General features: G+C 39.1%; 1 protein-coding gene across 3 annotated transcripts in view; it reads right to left on the bottom strand.

Moving 5' to 3' along the window:
• Positions 1 to 12,824, bottom strand: part of PHF20 (PHD finger protein 20) — a 108,054-nt gene that overhangs the window by 44,800 nt on the left and 50,430 nt on the right. For 2 of the 3 annotated variants that reach the window (XM_016213136.2, XM_087818756.1), the window contains 4 exons: positions 9,880 to 9,959; positions 5,387 to 5,774; positions 1,367 to 1,480; positions 499 to 687 (listed from right to left, as the gene is read on the bottom strand). In XM_016213136.2, the coding sequence (XP_016068622.2) occupies positions 499 to 687; positions 1,367 to 1,480; positions 5,387 to 5,774; positions 9,880 to 9,959 (771 nt within the window). The remainder of the gene's footprint in view (positions 1 to 498; positions 688 to 1,366; positions 1,481 to 5,386; positions 5,775 to 9,879; positions 9,960 to 12,824) is intronic. The other variant, XM_016213137.2, reaches the window with a different exon arrangement.

The raw sequence follows: 12,824 nt of genomic DNA on the forward strand, positions 1-12,824 counted from the left end.
AAGCTTGGGAAGCATACACATGTATACAGTCTGGGAACCAAAAGAACCTCAACAGACTAAGACAGCCAGGGACTTTTTAGAGGAAGCCATTCATCTCATAGCATAAAAGAATATATTCACAGGTTCTAGCACATATAGCCAGGGCTGGGGCATCTCAAAGAAAGAGGCTAACGTGAAGGGAGGGTTTGCCAGAAGCATTAAAAAAAAGAGGATAGGTACTGGAATGAAATGGCACCAGAAAGACAGAGGGGGCAGGACTCTTCAAACATTGTACCTCCAACCCAATATTCAGACGTATGTAAGCAAAACCAATCTCAAAAAGTTTGTCTACTGAATTATCAGTGAAGAATATGTTATAAAAAACACTGCAGCCCATTCAATAACTTGATTTCAACACCATCTAAAACTTGTGGAAGGCACTACACAAAGATTTACATCGGTTTTCACTGGACAAGCATTAAAGTTGGCAACACAATTCCAGAACAAACTTTGACTCACCTTCTTCAGACTCCTTGGTACTGGATGATGTATTTTGCAAAGAATCAGTATTAACTGTATCAACCATATCTGATACAACCAAATCAGGATCTAAGATCTCATGGGTCCCATTTGTGGACAGCCTGGAGGACCGCCTCCTCGATAAGTCTTTGTCAGTGTTTTCCGGGTAGTTTTTTGACTTTTCCTGGGCTATAAACCATTAAGAAAGTTGTAGTCAAGAGGCCAGAAGAAATAACTCTGCTACTACAGATTTCTGGACTGGCTGCCCTCTATAAGGGGTTTACAGAGACTTCTGGAATATTAGACCAGTGATCAAAGGAAATATCCCCTCCTAGTTTCTGGTTTTAAGGCACAGTCTCTCTGCCAGGAAAGAATCTCCCTTATTTAAGGATTTATGGTCTGCAAATATGTGCCAAGGTCATGTCCCAATTTTGACAACTAAGTTCTACATTGGAGTTTCCTAACATAAAAGTCAAGAAGGTTTATAGAGCCTTAGAGCTACCAAATTCTTTTTGGAGGCAACAAGATATTTTCTTTTTAAATCAATAAACAGTATTTTAACATTTCACTCAGCATATGAAATCTATCCCTTCCTAAGCCATTAAATTTCCAGTGGGATTCAAATCAAATGTAGTTTATGGATATGGATATGACACCACTGACCCCAACATTAATGGGGTTTATGCTTTGAGATTTATTTTTCTTCTAGCAAAACTCCTTTTGATCCAACCAAATCCCATTCACATTAGCTCCTACAATCAAGCACAAGTCTTAGAGCCCACAGGGAATAGGGGAAAACACAGATACAAAGGAGGCTAACCCAAATGAAGTAAAGTTCTAGGCACACATACACAAACTGAAGACTCACATGAATTTTTGTCAAGCCGAGGACGTTTTAATGGGACTTCACTTCCTTTTGATATTTTTCGTCTTCTCAATTCCAATGTTATTGGTTGCAGAGTTTGAGAGTTTGAATCCACAGCTACAATGTAAATAAAACCACACAAAAAAGATACACAATTTCTTAGTGTTCAATCCTCATTGTTATATATAAATACACATACATAGACATCCTTGCATGACAAATAGATCCAGGGGCATTCTTACTTAAACTAAAGGGGGAAAAATAAAATGTGAAATGGGTGAAAATTACTTCCTTATGAGAGGTGCTGACATCTATGACCCAGCTCTAATCATATACGTCTCTCCTGAAACCCTCTCTTTAAAACTGCTTTAAAATATGAAGATGCAAGAGCAGTATTAAAGCAATTTTTATCAGCAATAAATATTTTAAAAAATTTTTATTTACTGATTCTTAGAGAGAAGAAGGGGGAGAGAGAGAGAGAAATATCAATTTGTTGTTCCACTTATTCATGCATTCATTGGTTGATTCTTGTGTGTGTCCCGACTGGGGATCGAGCCCACAACCCTGGTGTATCGGAAGGACACTCTAACCAACTGGGCTACCTCACCAGGACACAGCATCAAATCTTTTAATCAAAACTTGACTTACCGCCTGGCCAGGTATGGCTCAGCGACTGAGCATCAGCCTATGATCCAGGAAATAGCGGTTCAATTCCCAGTCAGGGCACATAGCCCAAGTTGTGGGCTCGATTCCCAATCCAGGGCATGCAGGTGGCAGTGGATCAATGATGACTCTATCATCATTGATGTTTCTATCTCTCTCACTCCCTCTCCCTTCCTCTCACCGAAATCAATTAAAAAAAAAAAAAAACCTTGACTTACCCCAATACTCCAAAAATCTACCATGCAGGCTAATTCCTAAAATGTGAACCTGGAAGTACAGCTTAATTGTTTTCAATCTCAACTTGCTAAATTAGTTAGCTTGGCATTGGTCCTAGTTTTGAGGAACCAAAAAGAATGTCAAAATTTATAACCTCTAAAAACAATTCCAGAAAAATCTCAGGAGACTATTCTATCTGCCAGTCAATGTTCCAGGCAAGGCTGCTGATCACTAGCAAATCCAGCTCTGGCATAATTTAGCAGTGCTGACACTAAACCCTTGGACAGTGCTCTTTATTTTTAAACCTAACACTTGAGAAGCTCTTCCCCAATCAGGAAAGATAAGAATCCAAATGGCAAGCTTAATTGTCAAAAAACAAAAGAAAAAAAATTGGGAAGCGTTAGGGGGAAGGCAGGGCTAAGGGGACTGATAGAGGTTAAAAGAAGAGAGAAGGGAAAAGGGAGGAAGAGGGAGGAAAGGAAGGAAATGGAAGGGGAAGGGAAAAGGAAAGGAGGGGAAGGAGGAGGCAAATCAGTGGAGAGTGCTGAACTCCTTGGCTCTTCCTGTGCTAAATTTTCCCAACGTACTAACATAATTTTGTTCCAAGTGGTGGGAACTTGAAGATCACACACATTCCAGATTAAACACAAACAACCCTCCTTAAATAGCTCAGCTCCTGTTCCAATCAAGTCTACAATCTAGAGAGCTCAAACTGGGGCTGACTATATTGAATTTCAGTGTTTCCCAAACTTTCTTATAGTAACAATCATCTAGGAAGGTTGTTTAACATTCACATTCCCAGACCCTGCTCCAGAGATTCTGACTAGGGAGGAAAGGCAAGTGTTAACAGTAAGCTTAGAAAACACCATTTCTCTCTTAAATTCATCCTATCTGGTATGAAATTCTACACCTACAAAATAAAAGCAATAAACTGGATGGCATTTATTTTACTTGAGTGAGGTCTGCAAGCTGAAATGCAACTACTCCAGTACACACTTTTCAGAAGGCACAAGCCAGAGCATGAATAGCTAAAGAAGAATTGGTTTCATAACACTCAGTTCCCACATATACATACTCTTTCCTAAACTGAGGAGACACATTCAATTTCTGCCAGTTCGCCTTTTCCACTTATCCCACTTACATAAAAAGGCCTGCCTCTCACTCATCCCACATCTTAACATGGTATACTGTTGAGAGGTTTAAAGCTTCTAAACTTTCTCAACTAGGATTCCTCATTTGAACACCAAATACACAGGTTATTTTCACGGTTTTCCCAAGGGTAGTTTACAGCTAGTACCAATCAAAATGCACAGGAGAGAAGTCAATTTATTACAGATCATGGATACCTTGGGCATTAGATTTTAATTCTTTCCCAAGATGCTGTTGAGAAAGTCAAGTGAATTTAGGCCAGTACTATCCAACAGAAATATAATGAGAGCCACAAAATGCAAGCCGTGTATGTAAATTTAAAAATTTTAGTCTTCACATTAAGAAATTAAAGAAAAATTGAAAATGATTTTAAGAATATATTTTATTTAACCCAATATATCCAAAATTATTTCAACATGTAATCAATACAAAAAATTGAGATATTTTACATTCTTGTCAGATTTTTTGTATTAAGTTTTTGATATCCAGTCACAGCACATCTCAATTCAGACTAGCCACATTTCAAGTGCTCACTAGCCACATGTGGCTAGCAACTACCATACTGGACAGTGCAGGTCTAGGCCCTGGATTTATCTGGGACAATTCTAGCATGCTCAGCTTTTGAGGACAAAACCCAGTTATAACCACTGAAGGGGAAGGTGCTTTATTTCCTCTGGGAAGAAATCAATCTACCTAATTTCCTATTTTAAAATTAGAACTCAGATGAGAAAAGGTTATCTACTGGGAATGACAACTAATATTTATTTAAAATATTGATTAAATTAAGGTAGACTTTTTGCCACAGAAATTAAGTCTGATGTAACTGTCTGGATTGATAGAACTAGCTTTGGAAACAAGTAAAGAGCTAATTCTGTAGTTCCACAGTTTTGATGAAAGTAAATTTTATACGTTAAATATATCTTTTGCAACTATTTAAACTTGTGAGAAAAGTAGGTATCACTTTAAAATGTCCTAGGAGATTCACAGTTTTTCAATATTCATGTAGAAAATATGCAAGCCAGAATGTCTGAAGACTACTGCCAGATGACCACAGGCATTCAGTCTAGAGATCCTGGGGACTCTTCATGCCACTGAATTGATCTAGAGAAGGAGTGTTTGGCTTAGGAGGAAATTCAGAGTGTGCTTCATTCTGCGTTATTCTAGAAAAATTCCCAATTTTAACTTTATTTCACAACTGTGCATTCTTCTCTAAGTCTGTATTCTCTAACTTTGACTCTTACCAATTAGTGATCTCAGCTTTTTATTTAGACTATGAAAATTTTCAATCAATAATCACTCTCCAGCCCAGCCGGCTTGGCTCAGTGGCTGAGCATCAGCCCACGATCCAGGCAATCTCGGTTCAATTCCCAGTCAGGGTACATGCTCGGGTTGCAGGCTCAATCCCCAGTAGGGGGCATGCATGCAGGAGGCAGCGGATCAATGACTCTCTTTGTGGATGTTTCTCTCTCTCTCCCCCTCTCCCTTCCTCTCTCTGAAATCAATAAAGACATTTTTAAATAAATAAATAATCACTCTCCAGAGAGCTCAATTTCAAATGCACCCATACCTTCCTTAGGTCTTTGGCCCAGTCTTCTTCAGTAAACCTCCTTCAGATGCCCACACCTATTCTACTTCTCCTTTCCTCTTTCATGTTCTCATGAAAACTGTATTTCCAGATCCCAGGTTCTATTCAGCTCACTTAAATTGGGATCATTTAAATAGGTACAAGTATAAGGCCTTAGCTTATTAGGTTTTATTATGTAAGCTGAAGTATCTAATAGACAATTACCTAACCCCCAGAAGCTCAGTCTTTGACATGTTTCCCAACTTGTATGTATCTAGATACATTCCTCCCTTAAAATTCAGCTTCATGGACATGACTTATTTTCAGATCACAGAACAATTCAGTCAGTGACAAAAATGAAGGATTGATGTACAGAAGTGATAAAGAACCACACTGGCATTGTCACTGCAGAGCCCACTTGGGAAACTCACCAGTAGGAGCTATGGAAGGGGGTCTGCCTCGTTTTCTTTTTGGCTCCCTCAAGTTTTCTTGTGGACTCTTCACAATGTCATTTTCAGGTTTCTTATCCACTTGAGCATCTCCAGAGTACTCTCTCTCATTTTCTGAAATATTCTCCTTATCTTCCTTCTCGTTCTTGGGAAGGCTTTTCTCTGACACCTTCCCCTTTTCAGAAGAGATTAACTTCCCTTCTTTATCAGGCTGTTTGGGTCGCTTTTCTGTCTTTAAGCTTTTGTCTTCTTTGTCTTTCTTCAGGTTGACTGTGACTTTTCTCTGCTCTTTAAACTTCTCTCGTTTATCAGGAGATGATGAAAGACTTTTGTGATCTGTTTCTTTAGGCCTAGCGTTACCCACAATATTCTAAAATGAGCAAAATAGCAATGAGACACACTTTGTGATGACTTGCAAATATAAAATCAGATTTTTTTCTGCAAACTTATGAAGACAAAGAAATTAAAAGGACATAATGCCAAGTCACATAATGGTCACTGCTGAAAATATATACCCATATTCTGAGGTTTGAGAACCAATCCTAAATTTAAGGAAAACAATGGTAATGTTCAATTCCTTCTTAGACAAAGCTATCTCCCTTATAAGTCACTAGAAAATAATTAAAGGGACAGATAACTACCCCAGAGACCTCTTGTGGAAAGCAATTTTTCTAAGAAAATGCCTTCATCCCAAGCATGACTACACTGACCCAGGACCTTTCAGAGGGCTGGCTCAGTGTACCGGGGATACTGATTCCCTGTGTTGCGAAGAACCCAAACTGATAACTAGAGGCTGAAAGGAAAGCTGTAAAGATTTTCCAACCCATGCCCAACCGGGCGTGGCTCAGTGGTTGAGCGTTGACCTAGGATCCAGGCGATCAGAGTTCGATTCCCGGTCAGGGCACATGCCCGGGTTGCGGGCTGCGGGCTGCAGCCGATCAATGACTCTCTCATCATTGATGTTTCTATGTCTCTCTCCCCCTGTCCCTTCCTCTCTCTGAAATCAATAAAGATATATTTTTTAAAGAAATTTAAAAAAAAGATTTTCCAACCCAGCCTTGGCCTGGGTGGCTCAGTGGTTAAAGCATCAACCCGTGCATTGAAGGATCACGGGTTCGATTCCCGGTCAAGGGCATGTACCTGGGTTGCAGGTTTAATCCCCGGCCTCTCTTGGGGCATGTGCAGGAGGCTACCAATCGATGTGTCTCGCTCACACTGATGTTTCTCTCTCTCTCCCCTTCCCTCCCTTCCACTCTCTCTAAACATCAATGGGAAAAATATCCTCAGGTGAGGATTAACAACAACAAAAACACCAAAAAAAGTTTAAAAAAAATTTTCCAACCCAGAAACAGGATCTTTGCTTCCTCTACTGGGTAAAGGCTATTCTCAGTCCAAAAAGTCACCTCTGTGTTCCTGAGCTACTTACTAAGTTTTATCTATCAGGAGGAAGTACTGCTTCTTGGTTACTTTCCTCCTAAATTATTTTCTTTAAAATTCACCCTAAAAATCTTGTGTCCTAGTATGACTATCTCATAATAAAGCCAGCTCTAAAGTTTATGAAACTACAATTAAGTTTATTTGTATATGTATCTCTCCTTCAAGACCTCACTCTCCACCATATTATGTTCATATGAGATCCCCAGCACCTAGCACACACTAGGCACACAGACCTTTGACAGAAGCAGGAAGGAGTACCTAAATACTCATTGAGTAAAAGTTTAATTTACTGTCCCAAAGGGAAAAATAATAAACAAGGAGAATCCCTGTGGTTAGAACCTAGAAGGAAATATTTTTTCAAGTCCCCAAAAATTTCTGAAAGCAGCCAAGTTTGAGAACAAGCATTCCTCAGTAACTGCTGGCAGAAATATAAATTGCAACCAGCTTGGGGGGAGAGGCACTTTGGGTCAAAAGACTTAAGTTTACACTTTTTAACTAGAATGAATTCCTAGAAATAAAGTCTGCTAACAGAATAATCAGACTTGTGCACCCAGATTTACAAATATCTTTACATGATCATTAGGGAATTGGTTACACAAAAAAGGATACATACATATTATAGAATACTACATAGCCATTAAAATCCATATTCACATACGGTATTAAGAAAATCGGGAAAATGTTATTTCATTAAAAGAAGAGCAAGTTATAGTACAGTAATATACTACATGACTCCAATTTTCTTTTTTTAATTCTTACCAGGGGATATTTTTTCCACTGCTTTTCAGAGAGTGGAAGGGACAGAGGGAGGAAGGGGGTGGGGGGAGGAGCAGAGAACCACCAATGTGAGAGAAACACAATGAATGGTTGCCCTCCCCCACGAGCCCCAACCAGGGTGGGGAGAACCTGCAACCCAGGTATGTGCCCTTGACTGGGAATCAAACCTGAGACCTTTAGTCCAGGGGCCAACACTCTAACCACTGAGCCAAACCGGCCAGGGCAACATGACTCCAATTTTGAAAAGAAATATGTATATACATAAATATTTAACAAAAATATCAAAATGTTAATAGCTAACAGTAATTATATCTAGATGATAGAATTATAGTTTTTACTTTGTGCTTTCCTATACTTCCTTGGTTTTCTACAGTAAACTTTTTTTTTTAACTTCCAAAAAAGATAAATATTCCTAAAATACAACTTATCAAAACATTTGAGACAGTGTGGTCCTACAAAAGAAACCTCAATCTATTCTAATGCTCTATGATAAAAGCTTTAAAAATTGTCAGACAGATATTTTTTAAAAGTTTTGCTCTACAAATGGCCATTACAGAACCCTAGATTATTAGGATCAGAAAGAGCTGAGAAGTCATTTATCCAAACTACTATGTCCTCTTGGGAAAAAACACACAAGCAAATAGACGCCATGGACCTCTGACTGACCACCTGCCAGGTCTGAGATAAGGTGAGACACTCAGAGGCTCCAGAAATTGAGAACTGAAGCATCCACAAATCCACACTGGGTAAGGTGCCCAGCTCCAAGCCAAAGCACCATGAGTCTATCAATCAGTTTACTGAGTACAGCAGAATAAATAGTTGAACATTTGTTTTCTGGAGCAGTGAATTTCCATTTGGGGAGGTTCTGGATACAATCTGACAATTCTGGGCAAGTTCTTAATATGGTCTTCTACCTATATTAACTCATTCCATGAACTGCACACAAAAATTGTCAAATTGAACACCAAGATAATGTTTTAGAGTACTGTGTAGCTCTTTAGATGCCTGAGGGACAAAAAGATCAAAGAGAAAACATCTTGAGAGCTAAAGCCTTATAATTTTGTGAATTTTCTGAAGCAGAAAACCAGCAAAAGGCAAAATGTCTTGAGGTTACCTTTAAACATATCATATATCATGATCCTTTGAAATTGCTAAACATATGTAAAGAATTAACAAAAATCTGTGATAAGAAGAAGCATTTGATCATCATAAGATACAAATATTGTCACATCAACAACCACCAAAAAGGTGAGTAACAGTAACAATCAGAGTTTTTAAAAACATCAATATCCAGCCCTGGCAGGTTTTGCTCAGTGGTTAGAGTGCTGGCCCACAGAATGAAGGATCCCGGGCCAATTCGGCCAAGGGCACATACCTCAGTTGCAGGCTCGATCCCCAGCCCCAGTTGGGGAGTGTGCAGGAGGCAACCAATCGATGTGTCTCTCTCACATCAATGTTTCTATCTCTCTCTCTCTCTCCCCCTCTCTGCTCTCTCTAAAAAGCAATGAAAAAAATATCCTCAGGTGAGGATTACAAAAAATAAGTAAAAAAATAAATAAATACATAAATAAATACAAACATCAATATCCAAATTTTGATCTCTCTTTCCCAACTACTTCATGAAAACATAAACATAAAAAAAGACTAAAGGGGGGCGAAAATCACAAAGAAAGTAAGCAACACTTGTAGATGGCTCATATCTCTGTGTACCATATTTCCAGTATCAAAACTTGGGTCCCGTGCTCAGGGAAACACATGCCTGGGACAGGAAATAAAAATTTCAACCAGGCACATCTAGCACAAGTGAATGTCAAATCTGTGCCAAACTATAGCTCTGTAACCACCATGTCATGGTTCAGAGCTCAGAGACAAAGTTCGATGAGGAGAAAATAAACTCTCGATCTCCTGAAGCAGTTCAGCAAGGTTCCTGTGACAGGTAATAGCTCTGGGGACAGGGCACATGGGGAGAGAAAAAAAGAATAATAACTAGACACTTTCAAGAGAGGGTGAGGAAAACAGATAACAGGAAATGGTATGTAAGCATCTGATACTTTTGAAAAGAAGAATCTGTGTTAAAAAAAAATGGCAGAGGGACAAATATTTACAATTTCTGAAAATGTGCATAGTGCTTTCTCGTGAAATCATGTCAGATGGAGGAAATAGACTTTGCCATCATAAACATCTGTAATGTCTTTATTTGAGAAACAAAACTACAATGTTAGCATTATTCATACCACAAAGCACAAAACCACATTTCTCACCTGATCTTTGGAAAAAGCTTTGACATGAATATGTTTGACAGTCTGAACTACTCCATCATAAAATTTCACAGTGTAAGTACCTACAATTCAAGAAATCATAATTTTAACTTGCAGTTTCATGAAAGTGACACTAATTTTCAAAGCATAAATACAAGGGAGCTCCAACCACAATACTATAATAAATTTATGGAAATTTAAAAATTATTTAAGAATCACATCAAAGATATTATTTGTCAAAGATAATAGTATGCACACCTTTCTTTTTATTTATACAGATCAAAACCCATCGAAAAACAATTCACTTTTATGATGCTTCAGTTGCACTGAATTTAGACCAAGAACAAAGAGCAGTGAAACAATTAAGAATCTGAGGAAAATGCAGATTTATTTCTTGGTGAATTAATTTTTATCACTTAATCTTTGTTTTCTGGGCTTAGGGATAGTAATAGCTTTTAACTTTAAAAGAAACATGACTATCTTCTAAAGGTATGTTTTCAGGGGGCACATTAATCTCAAAATCAATATGAATTAACTTTATAATATTTAAAAATATAGATTTAGCCAAAACACTAAATGCTGCCTGCTACATTCAGTTTTATTCCATTAGGAAACAAATGTCCAACCAAAAGCACTCTCTGCTTAAAAAAAAAAGTTGGAAATCCAAATAAATAATGTCTTCCCAAATAAGGCAACCAATTACAAAAGCTATTCTTAGTTGTACCCACACCAACACTTTCAAACTTCTGCATCTTAGAACCCATCTATGCTCCCCACCTTTTATTGTCACAGGGATTTAAAAAGAATCAGTTAATCTTGTCAAGATCACCAGTGAAAGGCTGGTAATGCTTTAAACACTGACAAACACGGTCAGTTTTCAAGACCAATTTCCCACCCAACATGGAATGAAGGGAAAAAAAAATCCCAAGGGCTGGGAGAAGAATGCTACAAGAAAGATAAGACCTGACTGGTTACCTCCTTCTTACACATTCTCTGCGCACCGCACCCCACCTCTCCTCCAGTCCTAAAAAGGGCCCTGTCAATGACTAGCCATCTCTACAGACAGCCTCTCTCTAGTACTCAAAGTCCAATGCAATCTGAGCCAAATTATTTTCCAAACCTTATTTCTCGTTACTAGCATATAATACCCACCAACTCAAAGTGACTAGCTACACGCCACCCACTGAAACTGCCTTGTAATATTTCTACCTCCACATCTTGATATCAAGTGTTTTCCTACTGGAATGTGCCACTCATTGATCCTTAAGCCCTCTGCTCAAATGACCATAATAGGTCTGTAAAAGCTACTACCTACTGGATATTTCTCCCTGTTCTGAACTTCTCAAAGACTCATTTGGCACCTGGGCTGCAGAGCCTCATACATATGTAGGACTACTTTAATATAGAAGGCAGATCCCAAATCAAAGGCAGGCTCTCCAAGGCCAGAGACCACATCTCACACCAGTTTCTCTCTCACATAGCACCTGGTGAGACTGGGTGCTGTAGACCAGTACTTCTCAAAGTGTGGTCCCCGGACCAACAGCATCAGCAACTCCTGGAACTTGTTAGAAATGCAAGTTACCAGCCCCAACCCCAATATACTGAGTCAAACACTTTGGGAGTATGACACAGAAATGTATGTTTTAACAAATCCTTCAGGTGTGCTAGTGTACACTAAAGTTTGAGAACCACTGGCATAGACAATTAGTAATTACCAACTGATCTTTACTCCTGGTACTTACAAAATAAAGGTGATTATTTGTTACAAGTGTCACCAACACAGAAAGAAAATAGCTAGCATACAAGCTAGATATAATGATATACAGTTATGCTTGGATGGTTAAAACAAGCAATTTAGATAACAGGCTACGGTAAAGGATTCTACATTAAGGCAGCTCAGCAATGACTGATGAGTACTTAAAACAAAGGTCTGGGTTCCTGTCTTCCTGCCTCTATTGTGAGGGTGCAATGGAGCAATGATAAAAAACGCTATGGAACTCTCAACAGACCCTTTCAAGCAACCATGGTGTAGCTCTAGTCAGTGTGAGAGTGGGGGACTGGGGCTTTAAGCATCCTTGACTCATGAAATCTTAAATATTAAGAGTGCTAACAAGCCACCCAAGCCTATACTTTAAACTATTTTATCTACAAAAGAAGTTCAGCATCAGTTACAGCAAAATGAAAACTGTCCATTTTTACAGACATTTCAAACATCCAAAAGGATAACATTGAGTAATGCTATCCAACAGTTCATTTCCAGCTCTATGAAGTGAATTTTGAAGCTTACCCCTGATGGCAGACTCAAAAGAACACCTTACATGAAGGGTTGTGCCCTGAGTTCCATAAGTCTAAAACAGCTAGGATTAGAATCTGAGCCTCTTGCTGACCTTGGACCAATTCTTCTCCCACCATCCCACACTTTATTATTCCCTAAGTCCCTCAGCCTAAAGTCCAAACCACAGACCCAGGGCACAAGAGACCACCCTGAAATGACCCAAACTATAGTCAAAGGTGCTCAGGGGCCACTGTCCTTAGATAGCAATATCCCAGCCCTGGCCCTTCCAAAGGACGACAAAGGATCATCTTGAAACTGTCTCCCCTTGATCATGCCCACAGCCTAAGTTGGGCTTCAATAAATCAGTGGGGGGAAAACAGCACATCCCATGGATAAGAGAGGCCCCAAATCTACTTTAATGGTTTCATGTATAACTAAGAGTATCTTCCCATGGAATCCTCCCATGGAACCCTCCCATGGGTGCCTGACAATAAAGCCCTTCCATAGCCACACACATCTAACAAATAACATGTAAATGACAGAATTCAAAATAAGCACATCTTTAACACAAAGGCCTCCTGGCTCAGGCTCCCTTAAGAAGTCCCTGTCCTTACACTGCCAGGTGAAATAAAGCTTCCTGGCCTTGCCCCTCTGGGAGTAAGAACTTAGCATA

The sequence above is a fragment of the Miniopterus natalensis genome, chromosome 7 (genome assembly GCF_054644295.1).
Source record: "Miniopterus natalensis isolate mMinNat1 chromosome 7, mMinNat1.hap1, whole genome shotgun sequence".
NCBI lineage: Eukaryota > Metazoa > Chordata > Mammalia > Chiroptera > Miniopteridae > Miniopterus > Miniopterus natalensis.